Source organism: Neofelis nebulosa, chromosome 3 (genome assembly GCF_028018385.1).
Source record: "Neofelis nebulosa isolate mNeoNeb1 chromosome 3, mNeoNeb1.pri, whole genome shotgun sequence".
In the NCBI taxonomy this organism is placed as follows: Eukaryota; Metazoa; Chordata; class Mammalia; order Carnivora; family Felidae; genus Neofelis; species Neofelis nebulosa.
Window position 1 is genome coordinate 120189963 of NC_080784.1, and position 25646 is coordinate 120215608.

Here is a 25646-nt window from a genome sequence, read left to right on the forward strand (position 1 = left end):
GTTAAGTACTTCTAATTCCATCATTATCACTTTTTTTTCATATCATTTCCACTCATGGCAAAGTCCAATAAAGGCAAAATCACAGACATGATAAGTAAAGCAACAGAGTAAACTGAATGGATTTCTACACAAGTAGGCAATTTCACAACTTTAAATATTTGATCAAAATATGCATAATTATTACCAAGTCACCACATGACTCATTTGATGAATGGTGCATGTCATACAAAAAAAATTTTTTTTAATTCTTCCTTGATTTCATTAGAGAAGAAAGAAGTTTTCAGTTGTAACTCAAGTAATTTCTAAATGGTGAATTGGCAGAAAGAAATAATCTGCCTTTCAAAAGAAAATGGTTTAGAATTAGTAAGCAAGACATGTGGAATCTCTATCAAATTCACTTATGATTTATCACATATTTTCATAGGCCTCACTGAGAAGAAATAGTAAATAATAACTTGATAATTATCATTTTCAGCATGCATTTATTTTGAAGCAGAGTTGTATAATATATTTATTATCAGGTTGCTTCAAACTTATTTCTATATAGTACCTTATCATAAAAATTACAATAAGGAAAACAGTATCATTACCAATCATCCTAAGTCTATTTGTACAATAGTCACTGCAGTGGGGTGCCTGGGTGGCTCAGTCTGTTAGGTTTCCAACTTCCGCTCCTGTCATGATCTCTCAGTTCATGGGTTCGAGCCCTGCATCTGGCTCTGTGCTGACAGCTTGGAGCCTGCTTCAGATTCTGTGTCTCCCTCTCTCTCTGCCCCTCCCCCACTCACACTCTGTCTCTCTCTTAAAAAATAAGCATCAAAAAAATAAAAAGAGAACAATAATCACTGCAGTTTTTGAGAAATATGTTCTAACACCAGGAAACTAAAGAAGACAGAATGTTCACAAATCACACACTACATTTTCTTGAAGCAAGTAAAACTTGCTATGCTAGTCTATCTTACTTGAAAATGTTCAGATACAATGAGCAATGATAACAACAGCAAAGGGTGCTAACATTTATTAAGGTCTCCCTCTTGCCTCCTGTTGTTGAGACTACTTGCTCCATATAATTATAACTATGTAAATTTGATTTTTTTTTTAATATTCATTTTCAAATGAGAAAACTGAGTTTCAAAGAGTTCAATGTTTTGGGGGAGTTGCTAATATGTTTAGCCCTAAATCCCTTTATTCCTGACCCCAAGAAAATAATAAAGAAGAGTTTCTGCTCTGGAACATACTAATAAATTGCCTGTAACATCCATCTAAGCACAGGCTACTTCTTCTTGCTTGTACCCTACAGAGCCCTGCTGCTCACATGTTGCCAGCCAAAGCTCAGAAGTCAGGCCCTCTGGTCTGCACAGGACACTAAGGTTACAGTCATGCATCCTTATCAATGTGTCCTCACGTCAGGCCCGAAAACCAAGGCGCCAAATGTCCAAAGCCCTATAACCAAATGAACGTGTTTAAGTTGCTTACAAGATATGTTCACGCCAGGGAAATGAAAAGATGCAAGTCTCCTCATCGTATTTCAAGAAAATCGATGATCTATCCTCGGTGGGTAACTGCATTCCAACGGAAGCAGAATCCTCCAGGAGAATCCATAGTCTCTGCCAGGGAGGAAGGCGGAGGAGACTGGTTTCTGGTGACGGAGATTAGAAGAGGAGAAACGGGTAGACTTTGCAAATGGGAGCGAGAGGAAAAGGGATCTGGTACGTGAGAACATAAACAAGCAGCAAGTGGGGAGAAATTCCAAGAGCCAGTGACACCTAACAAAATGCGCGTCTAGCTGTGCCCCCAGCTTGCGGCAGGTAATAGCCACACAAGCTCTTTCTGACAAATCTCTCCGCATCGTGCCTTCGCCCTAGAGGTGAATAGTTTAATTGGTTTAGAAACGAGCAGCCCATAATAGATGTCTGAGAACACAGACCTCAGTAAAAATATCTTGAAGTTAAAAGAGGAAAAACAATCTCGTACAGATTTTAATTACAGCTGAGAAAGTGCAGTCTTTCCAGAGCATCTCACCGCGCCGAGCGCCTGCTGCGCGGCTACCAGTAGCGAATGAATGAAATGCCAAAGGGGCGACGGAGGAAAGGAGTGCAATCGTAGCCCTCGAAGGGGTTCGTCAGCTCCGCGGCCCCACAACGTCACCAAAGCCGGGACTGTAAGAGACTATAAAGCCCGCTGCAGCGCCTGAACCTCAGTGATCCAGCCGGTGCCCGGGAACTCGCGCAGGGGCGATCCCGGAGTTCCCCGCAGGTGACAGCTCCTAACAACTCGCTTCTCGACTGTCTCATCCTTCCTGCCGGCTAGAGACGCAAACTCCTCGGAAAAAGTGCTTCCCCCGTTACCCATCACCTGCTGGCTCAAAGCATTTCTTAACCATCAAGGGCTGCGGTAGCCTCTCTACCTTGCTTCCAGGCGGAGCTGAGGTCTGCCCACCAGCAAAGGGACCAGGAAGCAGAGAAGACCTTCGGCTGGCGTCCGTGAGTGGGGAGATCGGGGCTGCAGACTAGCTTCGATGGGTTCTCTCCCCGCAGCCGCGAACTGGACCGACCGCGCGAGCACGGCGGGCGCGGATCCCGGGAACCTGAGCGCTGCGCTCGCGGCAGGGGCCGCTCCGGGGGCGGCTGAGGCTGAGTGGCTGCACCTGCTAGTCCAAGCTGGCAACCTCTCGGCCTCGACCTCTGCCCTAGGACTGCCCGCGGCCTCCCTGGCGCCTTCGCAACCCCGGGCCAACCTCACCAACCAGTTCGTGCAGCCGTCCTGGCGCATCGCGCTCTGGTCCCTGGCATACGGCGTGGTTGTGGCGGTGGCGGTGTTCGGGAACCTCATCGTCATCTGGATCATCCTGGCCCACAAGCGCATGAGGACCGTTACCAACTACTTCCTCGTGAACCTGGCTTTCTCCGACGCCTCTATGGCTGCCTTCAACACCTTGGTCAACTTCATCTATGCGCTTCACAGCGAGTGGTACTTCGGCGCCAACTATTGTCGCTTCCAGAACTTCTTTCCCATCACAGCGGTGTTCGCCAGCATCTACTCTATGACGGCCATTGCCGTGGACAGGTGAGGAGAGAATAGGGAGGAAGGAGGGAGAAGGGAGAGAGAAAAGCTGGGCAGTGGGACAATGTTACCAATGACAAGGTGACAAGATGGATTTGATAAAAGGAAAGGGACTAGGAAAGAGCTCTTGGAAAAAGAAGTCACGAACACATTGATAATGCCCCAACTGGCTGAACCAGTTTCTGCTTCCATGGCTTCCCCCATTCTCCCTCAATGCCCCCTGATCTCTATTAATGACATCGGAGGGACTGAGAAGACCAATGAGAGAGATAGGGAAAGTCTGTCATTCCAAGTAGGACAAACTCAGCTAGAAACACTTAATACGAGCTTTCCCAAATGGATGCAAACAATTGCTGCAAAACTTAACGTTCTCTGTAAAATGTATTTTTTGGTCTTCCTTCTCTCTGTTAGTCACTATTCTGTCAGAGAAATGGACAATGAGTCACCCTCCATCCTTCCTTCCTCTCTGTGGTCTGCTGGTCCTCATCCCCACCCATCCTATTCTCTATCCTTGCTCCAAAGCCAATAGTGGTTTGGCCTCCCAGTCATGGAACATCCATCAGAGGTAATAATACCTCTCTGAAAGATTGCTGTATGCTATAAGTTTCTACAGGGTCTTGGGTTAGATTTCACTTTTAATTATCTGGGGAGGCTATAAACTGGATACACCCTGTGCCTGGAAGATTACATACAATCTAATGCTTCAGATAATGGGCAACAACAACAACAAAATCCCAAATCATAAATGGTTACAAAACAATACACACCACTTTATACATAGCTATTTAAGGTAATTTTTTAGAATGTTCCCCGATCTACAGTGAGGATTCTGTGGTTCTTAAGCAATTAAAAGAAGCTCCAATACTTTTCTGGTATCTAAATTTTTAAAGTTTCTGTTTGTATTTGCTCTCTCCTGTTGAACATTATGAACTATGCATACTTGTGTCAAGACAATGGTAAACCCTTACCTATTATCGAAAGCTGTTTATACTCTAATTCAATATTATTCTAAAAAATCAATAACAGTTGATCCCGTCCCTGTTTTGTGATTGGCAGCTTCACGGGGGATGTGTGGGGGTGAAGTGACTTTAACTTCAAGACTCAATGCCCTCAACTTTGAAAAGAAAAGTGAGCTTCTTTCTATAGCAACAAAACTGTTTCAAAAGAAAATGAGAGAATATTCTCACTACATGAAGCCACTACTATGAGAAAAAATAAGACAAAACCAATTCTTTCCGTAAATCCATCCTCTGCATTTACCATTTTGAAACAGTGAGCACAAACTACTTTCACATGCTAGGCTTAGAGGATTAAACTGAAAGAGCAATGGTTAGTTGCCACTAATGAGGATAAATAAGCACAAAATCACATTTTTCAAAAGCCTCTGAAACTGCTAATCTTCCCTTTATCCCTGGTCGTCTACATGTATCTCACCCTTTCACTTTTGTGGGGTCAGAAGTGAATATAAAGAAGGAACTGAAAAAATCAGCTCCAAGTTGAGGAACAGGAGAAATTGCCTCTGACCTTGCTCTACCAAGATATAAATGAATGTTCCTTTGGTTTGAGCATCTGCCTTTTTGTTTTGTTTTGGGTTCCTTTCTAATCCATTACGTGTAAGCATGTGACTTTTAATGTGATCAGGAGGGACATTAGCATATCATGTTATAAAATTCTCTTGAATATTCTTCTTGAGATATTAATAATTCATTATGAAATTTGATGAAAATTTAGTGTGTGTGAAATTGATGTTTCAAGCCTAAGGGGTCAAAAGGGGTATTTTTCCATTTATACAAAATCTGAAGTGGTCTTGGAATTACTTTAATTAATAATGTAATGTTATTTCAGTCACTGGCTTGAAATTAATGAATATTTTACTATTCATTACTATTTCTTTAGTAGAAACATTATTTAATCACCAAAACAATACAAAATTTATGGAGCATGAAATTTGCAACAAAATTTGAAGCATGCTCAGCTCAGATTCTGAAAATCTTTTAAAAACTGTAATTTATAGTAAGACTTTGGGTAGACCACTGATGAAAAGAAATACAGAAATACAGAAAAACCTCATTAAGAAAATTTTTAGAATAAAATAGGACATATAAGTTATTAGATTTTCCAAAGTTTACCGTTCCACAGAATCTTTCTGCACTAGTGTCTTATCAAACATGAACTGGAAAAGTAGTCCTGTGATATTTACAATTACTTTATAGATTCAAGTTTACATGCTTGAACTCCTCTGAGATATTTCAGGTGAGTCGTGGCGCCTTTGGTTATGGCTGCATAGACTCTCCACTTCATATAGAACAAAGGTAACAGTATGTACTCACAGAAATCATATTTTCCTGTATAATTAATGCTTTCTTGAAATAATCACAAAGGTTATTAGTTCCCTAATTAGTTCTTATTGAGAAAGGAATACATCATTTAAACTGCAGTGTGAACACTTGTCTTATTGAATTCTATTTTCTACCCTCATTTAATATAAACTGAATTTTATCCTCCCAGCCTCAATAGAAAACATATTTAACTCACTCTGTCCCTCTGCATAAAATCAAAAGATCTTCTGAGCTTAAAAACTATTTCAGCTTTGACACAGGCACAAATGGATTTTCTTCAGCTGCAGCAAAATGCTTGCAATCTCCTATGAACTTGGAAATTTTAGACCTGATTGTAGATAATCCCTTAATGAACACCTGTATTTCATAAATGGAGAACCTTACGGTAACGGTCACACATTTTGTTGAATAAAGGCACTGCGTATTTCTTTAAGTGTTTGGTACTCATTCTGCACTGAGAGAATTGCTTGCTTTCTACTTCGACTTTTTTTTTTTTTTTTTTTTTTTTGTATAATATTAGTATCTGTACTAACGATCTGAATGTGAGATCACAGGTTCTGGTCTCATCCTGAGACACATTACCTTCTGCTTTATTCGGAATCTGCAAAACAGTTTTTATTGGCTTAGAAACCATCTTTCAGTTCTACAAAGTTTCCTTTTGCCTGGAAGGCTACTTCAGCATCCCTACACACCCATAATACACACACACATGCACACACACACACATACTGGAATTCTTTGCCAACAAGGTCACCGTTTCTCTTCACCATCCTTCCCAAATTTGCCATTTTGAATTTTAACATTTAAATATAACATTTATCTAAAAGATGCTAAGCTTTCCCAAGATCATACAATAAAGCCGAGATTCAAACCACTGTAATCCACTCAAGGGCCTGTGCTATTCTCAGCCTTTACGCTATTATGGCTCCTAAGGAATTCTGATGATTGAAGAGTTTAATTAGACAAAAATTATTACTTTCATTTAAATTAGAATTCAGTGCTTATTTATAGTACATAAACTATATAACTATATATATATTATATCTCTTACATGTGTAATAAACACATCATATATATATATATATATATAACCTTTGTTTTAATTAAGTATGTAGATATTGGAAATATATAAAAATATTGTCATTTGATTCATTTATGGCATATACTACTTGATATATGGGAATATTAAAAAACAGAAAATATTTTCTTCCATTTTCTAAGTGCATTTTTGAGATCAAGTTAGAAGCTCTAGGAAGGTTTATTAATATATAGTGAAGGACAATTTCCAAGCTCATAGGCCAGTATTAATTGGAATATTTAATTAAAGAATTTTTAAAATGACATTCACTGTTTCTTACCTGGAAACCTTAAGGAACTAATTCAGTATATTTTATTTAATAGTCCAAAAACATTAACAAAATAACAAAAAATACCTTATATTCTTGAAATCCAGGGACACACCAAGTATGGATAATTATTATTTTTTTGAAGTTTTTTAATGTTTATTTATTTTTGAGAGAGAGACAGAGACAGTGACACAGCATGAGTGTGGAGTGTGGGAGGGGCAGAGAGAGAGAGAGACAGACAGACAGACAGAATCTGAAGCAGGCTCCAGGCTCCAAACTGTTAGCACAGAGCCCTACGCAGGGATCAAACTGACCAACAGTGAGATCATGACCTTAGGCAAAGTCAGAAACTTAACCTACTGATCCACTCAGGCACTCCTATACTGCAAATTCTTACAAAATTAGTCATGAGCACATGGTGAAAGCAATAAATATACATTAATCGAATGGGTAAAACATCAGATCATCACAGCATATGTCATCACAAGTGCTCTTATATAACTAGCAGAACTCCAGTTGATATTAAGGTTATATTCACCATAATGGGAAAGAATATATTGAAAAAGAGTTTGCAGCATATTTAACAGACCTAGTGTAAAAACAAAACCTTTAAAATATATAACACATTCTTACACACTAATAAGAACATATAGTACTGTATGAAAAGAACCAAAGTCATAAAGAGTTGATAGAAGAAAAATTAAAATGTCTAACAAACATAAATTTATGGGTTGCCTACATTCTGTATCTCCCTTTCTTCACCTGCTATTTTCTCCTCAAGCTACTTAAATCTGATTTCATCTCCCAACACTCTATCTAGAGAGGCTTGTTGTGAAATCCAGGGGGCATTTCAGTCCTCAACTTCCTTGGTTTTTCAGTAGTGCCTACCACCTATCACGTGGCTACTGTTTCTCGGCTTCCAATTTCCCTGGTCCCCTCCTTCTTCTTTGGCCTGTCTTCCATGCTTGTATTTCTGATTCTCTGCCTCTATGTAGTGATTAAAGAAATAGGTTCCTCAATGCTAAATCCTGGGCCTGATTTTGTCCTAACTTTATTCTCTCTCCCCAAGTAAACTCATCTAAACCCATGGCTTTATTTTTCACTTTTGAATAAAGAGTTACCATTTTTTTTCTATTATCAAATTGGTTTTCTTTTGGATTATAAAAATGCATAACAATCTATACAGTAGATAAATATAAATGAATTAAAAATTAAGACTGGAGAAAATAAAGAGAGAAAATACAAACAAAATCAGGGTGAAGTTGTAACATGGATAGAGTCCTATCATTTATGAAAGAAAGAGTCCTAATCGTTTATGAAAGGTGAACTTGAAATATGTCTGAGACTCTTAATATACATGCAAAAGAATACAATTAGTAATATAGTTTACACTATCTATAAAAACAATACATACACATTCCTTAAGGGCTAAAGGATTTCTAGTATTGAGTTTCAAGAAATTCTTTGTATGGGTAATAAAGAGGACACTGTCCTCAACCACACTGTCACAATGCAAAAGCAGGTTTCCTACAGATGTTTGTTAAGTGTTCCTCTGGGTGAGCTAGAGGCATGTGCCAAAGCAGAATTCAGTGAATGAAGTCTCCAGGGAACCAAATCTCTATTTGGACAGTTTCCAGGTGGCCAGATTTGATGCACTGAAGAAATTATAAGAAAGGATAAAGTACATTTCTGCTAGAAGTATTTTCCTCACCTGAACTTTGGATATACCTTGGGAAGCAGGTAACTCAAAGTTGTAATACACAACTAAAACTCTCCAAATCATCTTTATTCCAGCCCCTAATCTCTGATCCTTATATATCCTCTATACCAGTCTTTTACTGCAATGTATTTTGTCACTCATTCATTTTAAGGGGCATATATGCACAGTGCAAAAATTCCAAATATCCAACTCTCATTTTCGTGATATATTTATATATATCTCACATATATGTATGATATATATACACACACTCTGGTGCACAGTAAATTATACACATGCATAAATATAGATTTCTTTCCTTAAATTACTAAAATAATGTCACATTATTATGTCACTTAAAACAATTTTTAATGTTTATTTATTTTTGAGAGAGAGACAGAGCACAAGTGGGGGAGGGTCAGAGAGAGAGGGAGACAGAATCTGAAACAGGCTCCAGGCTCCCAGCTGTCAGCACAGAGCCTGATGTGGGGCTAGAACCCACAAGCCGTGAGATCATGACCTGAACAGAAGTCAGACACTTAAATGACTGAACCACCCAGGTGCCCAAAATTATTATGTCATTTTTAATTTAACAAACTACTAAACATTTATTGAACAAATTATAAATCTTAGACATTATTTGATATGAGAATTAGAAATTTATCTTACTCTATAATGTTCTTTAATTTTTAATAGATAATACATATATTTGGTTTAAAACTCAAAAAGTAACTGGCTCACAATTGAAAGTCCTGTATCTAAACCTTCTTCAAGCTCTGGTCATGTATATTCAATGATCTACTTGAGATTTCCACCTGGATGTCTGAAAAGCTCCTTAAACTCCACCAAACATGTTATCTTACCCCTAAACATTGTCCTCTTCCACTGTTCCCCATTTCAAGACACAGCACAAGGATCCATTCACTTGTTCAAATAGCTCCCAAGTCTATTACCTTTTCTCTGTCTCTGTCTCCACTTCCCAAGTCCAAGCTACCATCATGGTCCTATTGTAAAAAAAGAATGATGCTTTCAAAACATATCTAAGAACATGATTCTTCACCCCTGCTTAAAACTCCTACCATGTTTTCCCACTGCTCATGTGAGAAAAAGAATATTCTTAAGCCAGACAATAATGACTGATTTCTTGACCTGTCCAATTTAATCTCATACGATAACTCAGCTGCCTAAGCTCTGTTCCAGCCACTCCTATCCTCTTGCAAGTCCCTGAATGTATGATGCTATATTTTTGCCACAAAATCTTTGAACACAGTACACCATTTCAAATTCCCCTCTGCCAATTCTTCATAAGTTAAGTGTACTCTTCTATTAGATAAGAGCAAAAATGTCACTTTCACAGGGAAACCTTCTATGAGCCTCCTAATTTAAATAGATGTCCCTTTATCAACTCTCTTAGCACATGTCTGTCATGGCATTTTTCACATATTAAAATTCATATTTATATTTAAGACTATGTGATTAATAATTTCCTCTAATAGATTTGTAAACACCATGAACACAGGTTTCATTCTGATCTGAGTGCTCTTTTTATCCTTATGCCTGTCATACCGGTTTGCACATGATAAGCACACAGTCCAGACTGCTGAATAAATGAATCAGAAGAGTAATTAAACAAATGGAAATTAAAATAATGAGATATAAATCTTTATCTATTAAAATTATCAGACATTGGCACGTATGTAGTGAAAAGGGCATTTTTACACAAACTTTTAGGTTGAACCTTATGCAACTGCCATTTTTTATCATTTAAAATGTCAATTACTATTTCATATGGTTTAGCCTAACAGTTGTGTATATTTTGTCAAAATTTTTCAGGAGTTCAATTTGCCAATATATTCAAGGATATTTTTCAAACTAAAATTCAAAGAACTGAAAACATTAAAAATTCCAACAAAAGAAAATGATAGAGTAAATAATGAGGCATCTAAAAAATGGAATTCCATGTAGAAATTTATTTTATTTTTTTTTCATTTTTTTATTTTATTTTATTTTTTTAATATATGAAATTTATTGTCAAATTGGTTTCCATACAACACCCAGTGCTCATCCCAAAAGGTGCCCTCCTCAATAGCCATCATCCACCCTCCCCTCCCTCCCACCCCCCATCAACCCTCAGTTTGTTCTCAGTTTTTAAATCACATTTGAATACAACATAGGTCCTCTCAAGTCTCCAGGTACACATGTATTAATGTGGTAACATTAGCATAAATATCCAAAATTTTTAAAATGTTATAACCTTTACTTATAAACCCCTTCTTACTAGTCTCCTATGATTTCAGAGTCCCTAGGGAGGTCTGACAAACAGTTCATCAGTAGTCCTCTTTAGCATTTCTATTTCCCCCATCCCACACTAGCGAAAAAAAGAAAAGAAAAGAAAATCAGCATCCTTACATTGGTCCAGAGCATGACAGTTTCTCTGGATGGGGAAGCCAAGTCCTACTCCAGATTGTTGTTTCGGGCAAATTTCATCTAAATCTGCAAAACTCGTAAGTCACAAACTTTGCCCTCGGCTTGAAATTTTTGTTACGATTATTTGTGTTGAAAGAGACTTTGGAAGAATGATCTTGTCCCTAATCTTTGCTCCATTAACAATTTCTTAATGACTAATATTCCTTCATCTTCTACTTGCAACTTTCTCTCCCTGGGGCTCAACAATAAATGGCATGTCCAGGATGAGGAATTGTCCATACCTCCTCTCCCCCATGCCTCATCACTCTGAACATAAATCATTTTTATTGAGGTTTGATCACTGGTACATTAAATAAATTCTGCAAAATATAAAATTGGGATTGGCAGACCTACCACTTCATTAGACACAGAGTTTGAATCCCATTGAGACTCAGCAGGATCTCTAACACATGAAGAATTTTTAGACTATGGATTAACAGTCTAATATAATTCTATACGTGCAATAAGATTGACTTGCTCTGATTGGTGAGACTTTCTCAGTAATTTTATTTTGCTTTGTACTTTTTTAATTATCTATAACAAAATGCACTTCTTTTACATGAAACAAATAATTAAAGTTCTGGAGATTGATGGTGAAGGCTGCACAACAATATGAATATACTTAATACCTGAGATGTACACTTAAAAACAGAGAAAACAGGGGTGCCTGAGTGGCTTAGTCGGTTAAGCATCTGACTCTTGATTTCAGCTCAGGTCATAATCTCATGGCTGGTGAGTTCAAGCCCCACATAGGGCTTTGCTCTAATAGCATGGAGCCTGCTTGGGATTCTCTCTCCCTCTCTCTCTGCCCCTTCCCAGTTATCTCTCTCTCTCTATCTATCTCTCTCTCTACCTCAAAATAAAAAAAAAATAAACTTTTAAAAAATTGTTAAAATGGTAATTTTATTTATATTTTGCCACAATACAAATTTTTTAAATATTAATTAAAATACATATTTTTAAAGAACCAATAGTGACTCTAAGGTATATGCCAAACAGTTTGGACTCCAGAATAGAACAACTTGATTAACCTTTGTACAGACATTTTTGTGGTAGATGTGTTATGGCAACATTATTAAACACAGTTTCTAAGTTGAATTCAAATTTATGAAGAAATCTCTGGCAAGACAGTACTATTAACATTATAACAGATTATTTTATAGGCTGTGAAGTCTTTTTCCCAGGAATTGTATAACAATATCTCAGCTGTGTGGAATAATTTAAAAGCCTGGCTAAAGGTACAAGGATAAATTTAGTTTGGTATGTGACATAGGTTTTTTTTTTTTTATTTTATTTTTAATTTTTAAAAATTTACATCCAAATTAGTTAGCATATAGTGAAACAATGATTTATGCCCCTTACCCATTTAGCCCATCCCGCCCTCCCACAAGCCCTCCAGCAACCCTGTTTGTTCTCCATATTTATGAGTCTCTTCTGTTTTGTCCCCCTCCCTGTTTTTATATTATTTTTGTTTCCCTTCCCTTATGTTCATCTGTTTTGTCTCTTAAAGTCCTCATATGAGTGAAGTCATATGATTTTTGTCTTTCTCTGACTGACTAATTTCACTTAGCATAATACCCTCCAGTTCCATCCACATAGTTGCAAATGGCAAGATTTCATTCTTTTTGATTGCCAAGTAATACTCCATTGTATATATATATAACACTTTTTCTTTATCCATTCACCCATTGATGGACATTTGGGCTCTTTCCATACTTTGGCTATTGTTGATAGTGCTGCTGTAAACATGGAGGTGCATGTGTCCCTTCGAAACAGCACACTTGTATCCCGGTGGGTGACATAGGTTTTTAAATATTTGCTTAAATCCCCCATTTTGAACTTTTTTATCATCTATCAGATATCTTTCTTCCCATCTGCTCAAGTATCAAGATTATTTAAAATTATCTTTTATGCATACCTGTAAAGTAAGGAAAATATGTATATGACTATATCACTAAGCAAGCAAGTGGTCTCAGTGTTCTAGAGCTGGCTAGAGGGAATCAATTGCATGCATTTCTTCCCAACTCAGAATTTAGTGATATTACTTTTGTAGCTTGAAATCATGGTTAGAGTTTACACTTTGAAAATCGGAAGACACTAGAAACCAGAAGTTTTGTTTTCTGTTTGATTTTTTTTTCCCCTCAGAGTTCTTGTAGTTAAACATTTACCAGCACATAACTCACTATATTTGTAGTTACTCTCTTAACAGATACTTCTCGAGTACCTTCCAACTACTAAACGTAGGTATGGTGCACATTGGAATAAACAAGTTAGATATGGCCCATACCCTAATGAAACGCTGAATTAATATATCTATCTTGAACCCTTCAGCTCTATTTCAGAATTTTAAATCCAACAACCTATTCAACTTCGCCATTCAGATGTCTAACAGGCAGCTCAGACTTTACTGAGACTGAGATAGCCCCAGAGTTTATATCCAAACTGAGTTCCTGATATTCCTCCAAACTTACCCCTGCACTCTTCTGAGGTCAAAATCTGAGCCTCAGGCCAAAACTCTTGGAAGTAATCTTGCCTCATCTCTTCTTTCATACTCCATATCCAATCCATCAGCAAATCTAGCACCTTTATTTTCCAAATATACGTAGAACCTAATCACTTCTTAAGATGTCTACTGCTGCCTCCCTAGTCTGAGTCAATTCATGTCTCACCTAACCCACTTTCCTACTCTCCCTCTTGTTCCTCTGGTCTGTTCTAAATGCAACCACCAGAGCGATCCTGTTAATAATGAATCTGATCATTTCCCCTTCAATAAATTCTCCAGTGGTTCCCCAGTTCTCTCAGGGTAGAAATCAAAGTTCTTACAGTGGTCTATAAGTACCTAGTCCTTTGTCACTCTCTGATCTTATCTCTTTTACTTACTGCTCCACTATCACTAGTTTTCACTGTTTCAGCAACATACAAGGCATATTTCTACTTCAGGATCTTACACTCTTTTTCTTTTAAGTTTATTTTCTTTATTTTTGAGAGAGAGCAAGAGAGAGAATTCCTAGCAGGCTCTGCACTGCTAGTGTAAAAACTAACACGGGGCTCAATCCCACAAACATGAGATCATGGTTCTCTGAGCTGAAATCAAGAGTGTGACTCTTAACTAACTGAACCACCCAGGTGCCACCAGGATCTTACATTTTATGTGAAACATGCTTTTTTCAGATAGCCATATTGCCCATTCCCTGCACTGCTTTTGAACCATGAATAAGGTACTTAAAATTGCTTTATTCTTTCTTAATCACATGCATCACCTTCTAAAATACCATATAATTAGCTCATCTTTATTGCCTATTGGTTTTTGTCTATCTGTCCTACTGGGTTGTAAGTTCCATGAGGACTAGGTTAGATCTGTATTTCAACTGAATGAATGGATAATAAAGTTCGTGGTAACCATGAGAACACATCACAGGAGAAAGCACATGTAGAGTGTTAGAGCAGAAAATAATCGAAATTGTAGAAGCATTTTTAAAGTTCACTGTAAAAAGGAATAGAAAATATCTCTAATAAATTGACTACGAGTAGTTAGCATTTAAATAAAAACAAAACATTTTAAATACTCTACCAACCTAATGCATGATTATAACATTAAGCTGAATTATCTATGAAGAAAAAGACTTGGAGATTTTCAAATAGGCATATGGAACAGTTTTGAAGAAAATGAAATACTCACAAAATTGAGTCTTTATGTTGGATAAACACTATTAATCACAGTTCAGAATTCCCAAATGAATTAACCTGTTGAGTTTAAAAGATGGCATACTGCCATGTGTACTGATTTTTATACCTTCAATTGAATGGATATTTGTAGGTAGGTTCTCCCAATAAGCTAACTACGTGGTAGAAAATAAATTCAAAATTCTTTTTTTTTCAATATATGAAGTTTATTGTCAAATTGGTTTCCATACAACACCCAGTGCTCATCCTAAAAGGTGCCCTCTTCAATGCCCATCACCCACCTTGCCCTCCCTCCCACCCCCCATCAACCCTCAGTTTGTTCTCAGTTTTTAACAGTCTCTTATGCTTTGGCTCTCTCCCACTCTAACCTCTTTTTTTTTTTCTTCCCCTCCCCCATGGGTTTCTGTAAAGTTTCTCAGGATCCACATAAGAGTGAAAACATATGGTATCTGTCTTTCTCTGTATGGCTTATTTCACTTAGCATCACACTCTCCAGTTCCATCCACGTTGCTACAAAGGGCCATATTTCATTCTTTCTCATTGCCATGTAGTACTCCATTGTGTATATAAACCACAATTTCTTTATCCATTCATCCGTTAATGGACATTTAGGCTCTTTCCATAATTTGGCTATTGTTGAGAGTGCTGCTATAAACATTGGGGTACAAGTGCTGCTATGCATCAGTACTCCTGTATCCCTTGGGTAAATTCCTTGCAGTGCTATTGCTGGGTCATAGGGTAGGTCTATTTTTAATTTTTTGAGGAACCTTCACACTCTTTTCCAGAGTGGCTGCACCAATTTGCATTCCCACCAACAGTGCAAGAGGATTCCCGTTTCTCCACATCCTCTCCAGCATCTATAGTCTCCTGATTTGTTCATTTTGGCCACTCTGACTGGTGTGAGGTGATATCTGAGTGTGGTTTTGATTTGTATTTCCCTGATGAGGAGCGACGTTCAGCATCTTTTCATGTGCCTGTTGGCCATATGGATGTCTTCTTTAGAGAAGTGTCTATTCATGTTTTCTGCCCATTTCTTCACTGGGTTATTTGTTTTTCGGGTGTGGAGTTTGGTGAGCTCTTTATAGATTTTGGATACTAGCCCTTTGTCCAATATGTCATTTGCAAATATCTTTTCCCATTCCGTTGGTTGCCTTTTAGTTTTGTTGGTTGTTTCCTTTGCTGTGCACAAGCTTTTTATGTTCATAAGGTCCCAGTAGTTCATTTTTGCTTTTAATTCCCTTGCCTTTGGGGATGTGTCAAGTAAGAAATTGCTACGGCTGAGGTCAGAGAGGTCTTTTCCTGCTTTCTCCTCTAGGGTTTTGAGGGTTTCCTGTCTCACATTCAGGTCCTTTATCCATTTTGAGTTTATTTTTGTGAATGGTGTGAGAAAGTGGTCCAGTTTCAACCTTCAGCATGTTGCTGTCCAGTTCTCCCAGCACCATTTGTTAAAGAGACTGTCTTTTTTCCATTGGATGTTCTTTCTTGCTTTGTCAAAGATTAGTTGGCCATATGTTTGTGGGTCTAGTTCTGGGGTTTCTATTCTATTCCATTGGTCTATGTGTCTGTTTTTGTGCCAATACCATGCTGTCTTGATGATGACAGCTTTGTAGTAGAGGCTAAAGTCTGGGATTGTGATGCCTCCTGTTTTGGTCTTCTTCAAAATTACTTTGGCTATTCGGGGCCTTTTGTGATTCCATATGAATTTTAGGATTGTTTGTTCTAGTTTTGAGAAGAATGCTGGTGCAATTTTGATTGGGATTGCATTGAATGTGTAGATAGCTTTGGGTAGTATTGACATTTTGACAATATTTATTCTTCCAGTCCATGAGCATGGAATGTTTTTCCATTTCTTTATATCTTGTTCAATTTCCTTCATAAGCTTTCTATAGTTTTCAGCATACAGATCTTTTACATCTTTGGTTAGATTTATCCCTAGGTATTTTATGCTTCTTGGTGCAATTGTGAATGGGATCAGTTTCTTTATTTGTCTTTCTGCTTATTCATTATTAGTGTATAAGAATGCAACTGATTTCTGTACATTGATTTTGTATCCTGCGACTTTGCTGAATTCATGTATCAGTTCTTGCACACTGCAGGTGGAGTCCATCGGATTTTCCATGTATGGTATCATGTCACCTGCAAAAAGTGAAAGCTTGACTTCATCTTTGCCAATTTTGATGCCTTTGATTTCCTTTTGTTGTCTGATTGTTGATGCTAGAACTTCCAATACTATGTTAAACAACAGCGGTGAGAGGGAGCATCCCTGTCGTGTTCCTGATCTCAGGGAAAAAGCTCTCAGTTTTTCCCCGTTGAGGATGATGTTAGCTGTGGGCTTTTCATAAATGGCTTTTATGATGTTTTTTTTTTTTTTTTTTAATTTTTTTTTTTTCAACGTTTTTTATTTATTTTTGGGACAGAGAGAGACATAGCATGAACGGGGGAGGGGCAGAGAGAGAGGGAGACACAGAACCGGAAACAGGCTCCAGGCTCCGAGCCATCAGCCCAGAGCCCGACGCGGGGCTCGAACTCACGGACCGCGAGATCGTGACCTGGCTGAAGTCGGACGCTTAACCGACTGCGCCACCCAGGCGCCCTGGCTTTTATGATGTTTAAGTATGTTCCTTCTATCCCGACTTTCTCAAGGGTTTTTATTAAGAAACGGTGCTGGATTTTGTCAAATGCCTTTTCTGCATCGATTGACAGGATCATATAGTTCTTCTCTTTTCTTTTATTAATGTGATGTATCACATTGATTGATTTGCGAATGTTGAACCAGCCCTGCATCCCAGGAATGAATCCCACTTGATCATGGTGAATAATTCTTTTTATATGCCGTTGAATTCGATTTGCTAGTATCTTATTGAGAATTTTTGCATCCATAGTCATCAGGGATCTTGGCCTGTAGTTCTCTTCTTTTACTGGGTCTCTGTCTGGTTTAGGAATCAAAGTAATACTGGCTTCATAGAATGAGTTTGGAAGTTTTCCTTCCCTTTCTATTTCTTGGAATAGCTTGAGAAGGATAGGTATTATCTCTGCTTTAAACGTCTGGTAGAACTCCCCTGGGAAGCCATCTGGTCCTGGACTCTTATTTGTTGGGAGATTTTTGATAACCGATTCAATTTCTTCGCTGGTTATGGGTCTGTTCAAGCTTTCTATTTCCTCCTGATTGAGTTTTGGAAGAGTGTGGGTGTTTAGGAATTTGTCCATTTCTTCCAGGTTGTCCAATTTGTTGGCATATAATTTTTCATAGTATTCCCTAATAATTGCTTGTATCTCTGAGGGATTGGTTGTAATAATTCCATTTTCATTCATGGTTTTATCTATTTGGGTCATCTCCCTTTTCTTTTTGAGAAGCCTGGCTAGAGGTTTGTCAATTTTGTTTATCTTTTCAAAAAACCAACTCTTGGTTTCGTTGATCTGCTCTACAGTTTTTTTAGATTCTATATTGTTTATTTCTGCTCTGATCTTTATTATTTCTCTTCTTCTGCTGGGTTTAGGCTGTCTTTGCTGTTCTGCTTCTATTTCCCTTAGGTGTGCTGTTAGATTTTGTATTTGGGATTTTTCTTGTTCCTTGAGATAGGCCTGGATTGCAATGTATTTTCCTCTCAGGACTGCCTTTGCTGTATCCCACAGCATTTGGATTGTTGTATTTTCATTTTCATTTGTTTCCATATATTTTTAAATTTCTTCTCTAATTGCCTGGTTGACCCACTCATTCTTTAGTAGGGTGTTCTTTAACCTCCATGCTTTTGGAGGCTTTCCAGACTTTTTCCTGTGGTTGATTTCAAGCTTCATAGCATTGTGGTCTGTAAGTATGCATGGTATAATTTCTATTCTTGTATACTTATGAAGGGCTGTTTTGTGACCCAGTATGTGATCTATCTTGGAGAATGTTCCATGTGCACTCGAGAAGAAAGTATATTCTGTTGCTTTGGGATGCAGAGTTCTAAATATATCTGTCAAGTCCATCTGATCCAATGTATAATTCAGGGCCCTTGTTTCTTTATTGACTGTGTGTCTAGATGATCTATCCATTTCTGTAAGTGGAGTGTTAAAGTCCCCTGCAATGACCACATTCTTATCAATAAGGTTGCTTATGTTTGTGAGTAATTGTTTTATATATTTGGGGGCTCCTGTATTCGACGTATAGACATTTATAATTGTTAGCTCTTCCTGATGGATAGACCCTGTGATTATTATATAATGCCCTTCTTCATCTCTTGTTACAGCCTTAATTTAAAGTCTAGTTTGTCTGATATAAGTATGGCTACTCCAGCTTTCTTTTGACTTTCAGTGGCATGATAAATAGTTCTCCATCCCCTCACTCTCAATCTGAAGGTGTCCTCAGGTCTAAAATGAGGATCTCTTGTAGGGCTGGTTTAGTGGTGATGAATTCCTTCAGTTTTTGTTTGTTTGGGAAGATCTTTATTTCTCCTTCTATTCTAAATGACAGACTTGCTGGATAAAGGATTCTCAGCTGCATATTTTTTCTGTTCATCACATTGAAGATCTCCTGCCATTCCTTTCTGGCCTGCCAAGTTTCAGTAGAGAGATAGGTCACGAGTCTTATAGGTCTCCCTTTATATGTTAGAGCACGTTTATATCTAGCTGCTTTCAGAATTTTCTCTTAATCTTGTATTTTGCCAGTTTCAGTATGATATGTCGTGCAGAAGATCGATTCAAGTTATGTCTGAAGGGAGTTCTCTGTATCTCTTGGATTTCAATGCCTTTTTCCTTCCCCAGATCAGGGAAGTTCTCAGCTATTATTTCTTGAAGTACATCTTCAGCACCTTTTCCTCTCTTCATCCTCTGGAATACCAATTATGCATAGATTATTTCTCTTTACTACATCACTTAGTTCTCTAATTTTCCCCTCATACTCCTGGATTTTTGTTTATCTCTTTTTCTCAGCTTCTTCTTTTTCCATAATTTTATCTTCTAGTTCACCTATTCTCTCCTCTGCCTCTTCAATCCGAGCCGTAGTTGTCTCCATTTTATTTGCAACTCATTGATAGCATTTTTTAGCTCCTCCTGGATGTTCCTTAGTCCCTTGATCTCTGTAGCAAGAGATTCTCTGCTGTACTTTATACTGTTTTCAAGCCCAGCAATTAATTTTATGACTATTATTCTAAATTCACTTTCTGTTATATTGTTTAAATCATTTTTGATCAGTTCATTAGCTGTTGTTATTTCCTGGGCGTTTTTCTGAGGGGAATTCTTCCGTTTCGTCATTTTGGATAGTCCCTGAACTGGTGCAGGACTGCAGGGCACTTCCCCTGTGCTGTGGTGTATAACTGGAGTTGGTGGGTGGGGCCGCAGTCTGACCTGATGTCTGCCCCCAGCCCACCGCTGGGGCCACAGTCAGACTGGTGTGTGCCTTCTCTTCCCCTCTCCTAGGGACGGGATTCACTGTGGGGTGGCGTGGCCCGTCTGGGCTACTTGCACACTGCCAGGCTTGTGGTGCTGGGGATCTGGCGTATTAGCTGGGGTGGATCGGCAAGGTGCACAGGGGCAGGAGGGGCAGGCTTAGCTCGCTTTTTCTTCAGAGATCCGCTTCGGGATGGGCCCCTCTTCCATGAGCCTCTTGTCTGCGCTTGGCTCCAGAGACTCCGTTCTGCTAGTCTTCTGGCGGTTTTCTGGGTTATTTAGACAGGTGTAGGTGGAATCTAAGTGATCAGCAGGACGCACAGTGAGCCTAGCGTCCTCCTACGCCGCCATCTTCCCAGGATGACCTCAAAATTCTTAAACTATGCATCATGTTTTCATTAGCTTAAAATATTTTACTCCTTAAATCAAAATACTTTCAAGATCTTTTCAACAAAGATTTACATAATCCTAATTTCATGTTGCAGGCTCTAGCATTTCAGAATCCAAAAAAACAAGTATAATCCAATATTATTAAAAACAGAATAATAGATTTTGGGCACATGCGTGGCTCAGTTGGTTAAGCATCTGACTTCAGCCCGGGTCATGATCTCACAGTTTGAGTTCCAGCCCCACATCAGGTGAGTTTGAACTGCACTTGGTGAGCTCGAGTCTTGCTTTGGGTGAGCATGAGTCCTGCTTCAGGTGACCCCTGCTTCTCTCTCTCTCCATTTTTCTCTGCCCCTCATGGGATTCTCTCTCTCTCCCTCTCTCTGCCCCTTGCTCACTTGTGCCCTCTCTCTCTCAAAAACAAAAGAAAATAAATAAAATTAAAAAGTAAAAAGTAAAAATAATAGATTAAAATATCTTTCCTATCCAAGAAATTACTGGCAATCCTCATTCACCAGTCACAGAACCATTGCTGATAAATATCTTCAATGACCAGGAGTGAAACAGATCTGCTTAGAAACATATAAATAGATCCCAATTTTATAGCTTTAGCAGCTCACAAACAGAATACACATGCTAAAGATTAAATAAATAAATATTTGTATAAATAGTTTACCAATTTTATACTTTGCATAAATTTCAGTTACCAGATTTAGTTATATAATATCAGTCCTCTCAAGAACATAGCTAAAATTTCAGTTACTAAGCCATATTAACTGCAATGTACTGGTGAAGTGTGAAGAAAGAGTGGGTGTTCTAGAGTCCTGTCATGGTCTCAGTGTGAGTGAGCATATGCCTCTGGCCTGTGAACTTCATAAGTGTTTTTCCTTTTTTTTATTTATTTTATTTTTTTTAATTTTTTAATTTTTTATTTTTTTAATTTTTGTTTACTACCCCCTTAGATGGGCCAGGATGGCTAGAGTGTGTTAGAGTGGGATACTTCCCTTCTTCTACTTGGAAATGCTATATGGGGCTGGACTTGGCTATATGCTTCCCCTAGGACAGTTGGACTCTGATAGTACACTGTCTGATTAGGCTCTGGCTAATTTCCTCTGAGGGCAGGCCTTGCTAAGAAGAACAGTCTTTGATACATTTCAAAATGGTCCCTTTTCCCCTCTCCCTGCCAGAGCATGAGGGGTTGTTCCTCCAATAATTAATGTGGTAACACGGTCAAATTCCTGGAGATAAATCTGATGATACTGTGGGGGACCCAAGCATAGAGGAAGTCTTTAACTTCCAGTCATGTCCACTCTGGGCCTCCAGCAATTCATCTACTACAGCTCAGGTTTTCCTACCTCGACACTAGTTCCAACAGAGGTTTTGCATGTGAGCCTTTGCTCAGGTATTTGCTTTTCTATCTTACCAAGCTTCGGGGCAGTGCATCCTCCCCTCTCTTACAGACCCAAGAAAAGTTGTTGATTTTTCAGTCTGTGCACCATTTTACTTGTTAGGATGGAGTAACAAGTTCCAATCTCCCTACATACAGAACCAGAAACCAGAAGTCCCATGATGCTTATTTTCTATAAAAAAGTTAATTTTTTAACATTTCTAATGTTTCAAATTATACTGTATTCAATATTAGTTTTACTATTTTTTAATTTCCTTATGTATATGTAACTGAAAGTAAGAGTTTTAAATTTTTTGACAGAAATTTTTAAAGGTCACAGAAAATTTGTCATTTTTCTCATTGATTATTAAGATGACTTTGCAGTTTCAACTTGCATGGTCAATATGATGTTCCCCTAATACTTTCCAAAGTGAGAATTGATTGTATGTCAAATATCACAACCTAATTGCCTAAGTTTGGTAATAAATAGATACTTTTCTCTGAGACATTTGCACACTATTTTGCTAGTTGGCACATATAGACCATTCTATTCACCAAATATAACTAATGTATTACTCACCCATAAAAAGGAATGAAATGTGGCCATTCACAATGATATGGATAGAGCTAGAATGTATTATGCTAAGTGAAATAATTCAGTCGGAGAAAGACAATTACCATATGATTTCACTCATCTGTGGAATTTAAGAAACAAAACAAGCAAGCAAAAGGAAAAGAGAGGCAAACTAAGAAACAGTCTCTTAATTGTAAAGAACAGTACCAGAGAGGTGGTGAGTGGGGGGTTGGGTTAAATAGGTCATGGGGATTAAGGAGTGCACTTGTGACGAGCACCAAGTGTTGTACGGAAGTGTTGTGTCACTATATTGTACACATGAGACTAATATTACTCTGCATGTTAACTAATAGAATTTAAATGCAAACTTTAAAAAAGTACAAATTATATAGCTTTGCAAGGGAAATGGGAGAAAGGAAACATCTGCAAGGAAAGACAACCCAGACAAGTAAGAACAGCCGAATACCAGAAACTATGTATATATGATGTCAAAATAAAGCCAGTGATCATCTAAATAGATTTTGAAATGCATGCAAGATAACTCAATACACATTCCTAATACAATTTTTGGTGAATTACAATATATGATATTTTCTTAACATGATAACCAAATATTTATCCCCAAACACAGTATGTCAGAATTACATGAAATAAACTTTACACACACACACACACACACACACACACACACACACGCTTGAAAACAGAAGATACATAGTAAAAAATAACTAAATAGTAATAATATATCTATTGTTTTAAGGTTCAATGTAATTCTAGTAAAATCACAGTGGAAGTTGAATAGAATCTAAAATAGTCTAATAAAAATTTTTGAGAAGGAGTTGCTTAGATTAATCAAGAAATGTTTGTTAATAATAAAAAGAATAATAAAGGAAATTGCCAATAAGAATGAGAAAATACTATAAATTATAATAAAAGAGAAAATTTGGAACTTGAACAAGAACCAAGGAGGGTTGACAGTATATATAATGAAATTCCTAGACATGTAAGATTATACAAAGAAAATACCAGTAGGCAATAAAAAAAGCATAATTAGTAAAAAAAAATAAGAAATTCAGAATTTATCTAATTAGGAAAAAACAAGTTAGAGCTTCACTTTACACTATGTGCTAATATAAATATCAGATAGACTAAATATTTAAAATATAACAATTAAACCATGAAGAAAAAACAAAATATTATCATTAAATAATCTTAGCTAGGAAAAAATTCCTAAGCAATAGGGCAGCAGAAGAATATAGAGAAAGATATCAGTTGATTTGACTGTAAGAAACTGTGTAACCAAATCATTATACAGTTTAACCACAAAATCAAAAGCATTATTAAATAGCAAGCAAACTGCTTTCATTATTTTCAATATAAGTGAGAGACATAGGGTTAATAACTTTAACTTATAATGAACTCCTATAGATCAATAAGATAATATTAATGCAAAATGCAAAACATGAAAATTTTTAAAAATAAAACTATTACATAAATAAATGAAAAATATTTATCTTCACAATAATGAAATAAATGCACATACACCTAAAAATATTTTATATTAATACAGTGCTAAAGAAAGAAGCAGGTAGAAATAGAAATCAGAACAACCTTTCAAGAAATCAATTTGGTAATGTATATACTGAAATTGCTCATTACTTTAAACACAACAATTTTACCTCTAGGTATCTATCCATAAAAAATAAAGTTGCAAAGAATGATTCATTGTTTGTAATTTTTTCACATTACAATAGGTCAGAAACAGACTTTCTTATGCATGTTTAAAGAGCATGCAATAAAATATTAATTAAAGAGAATGTAGGTAATTATTTAAATAGATAAAAAATATATAATGATATATGAATAAATACACATATACAAAAATAAAATCGCAAAAAGGAAATGAGAAATGAACCAGGATATATAGCAATGTTGTCTTTCAGTAGGAAGATTGTGGGGAATTTGTATTTTCTTCGCATACCCTAGGATCTGGGGAAAAACTGTAACTTTCTCTAAAGCAGGATAAGATTATTTTTCCAGAATTTCATTTTGTAGTGAGACCTGAATGTTCATATGCTTTCTCATTACTCTGTTATTTTGTTGATTTATTCCATAGAAGCCTGGACAATGGTTCTGCCTTTGCTATAACCAGTTCCTTAGAACTCATCCTGAGTTTCTTTACATGTACCTGTTTCTGCAAATCTCTGGAGTTATATAAAAGAGGATATCTAATGACCCTTTGTACAGTATTTCCCATTTGTGTGCTATTTGGATACAGTTCAACTATTTGATTTGTTAATTTTCAGGGAAAAACACTCTGATAGGTTGTTTAAAGAAAATCCTACAAGCACCACATATATAAAGATTCAAAATAAATGGAGATGGAGAAAATTGTTGACATTGTCTGATATGATGAACTTTCCTCTGTAGTTTTATGAAGTTCATTAATCATCTTCAAATCTTCCTCATCTTTAGTAGGTTTTGTTATAGTCATTGTTTTGTTTTCTGTTCTATCAGCTACTGAGAGAAGTATGTGATAGTCCAACTATGAGAATGTATTTTTCATTTTAGTTCTGTCCATTTTGCTCTGCATATTTTATAGCAATGTTAATACAATTCTAGGATTTGTTATGCTTTCCTGTTAAATATATCTTTTTATCATTATTAAATGTCCATTCTTCTATTTAGTATCACTTCATGCCTTAAAGTCTAATGTTTGTGATACTTACACAGCCAATCTTTCCTGGGGGAGTTAATGTTTACATGATAACCTCCACCGTGCAAATGTTTTTATACCAAGAATATCTAATATTATTAGAAATCACAAATTTGATTTCAGTGATGTGTGGGAATCTAAGTTCCAACTATATAACTTCATTTCATTTCAAAATTCACATGCAGTAAAACTGATTTTAATTGATATGCAAATATAGGACTTTTAATGCACGTATAGATTCCTTTAACAGCCACCACCAACAGAACACAAAACAATTTTTCCCCTCATGCTATACCTTTGTATTCATACCCTCTCCCTGGCCTAAGTTCCTGTAATCACTGATTTATCATCCACCACTGTAGTTTGGTCATAATCATATAATATATATGCTTTGACACTGGATACTTTCACTACCATCTCTGAGATTTATCTAAGTTTTTGAGTGCTTCAAAAGCCTGGTCCTTTTTATTGCTGAGGATATTGCATTGTGTGGATGTACCAAAGTTTGTTCATCCCCCCTGGGAAAATATTTGGGTTGTTTCTAGTTTTGAGCAATTGTGAATACAGCTGCTACAAACACCCATGCACAGAATTACATGTGAACAAAAGCTTTCATTT

At 37.0% G+C, this 25646-nt stretch overlaps 1 protein-coding gene across 1 annotated transcript in view; it reads left to right on the forward strand.

The window, feature by feature from the left end:
- The first annotated feature begins 1761 nt into the window (after positions 1-1761).
- Positions 1762-25646, forward strand: part of TACR3 (tachykinin receptor 3) — a 95386-nt gene continuing 71501 nt past the window's right edge. The window contains exon 1 of the mRNA XM_058721764.1: positions 1762-3066. Within this exon, the coding sequence (XP_058577747.1) occupies positions 2519-3066 (548 nt within the window). The 5' untranslated portion in view covers positions 1762-2518. The remainder of the gene's footprint in view (positions 3067-25646) is intronic.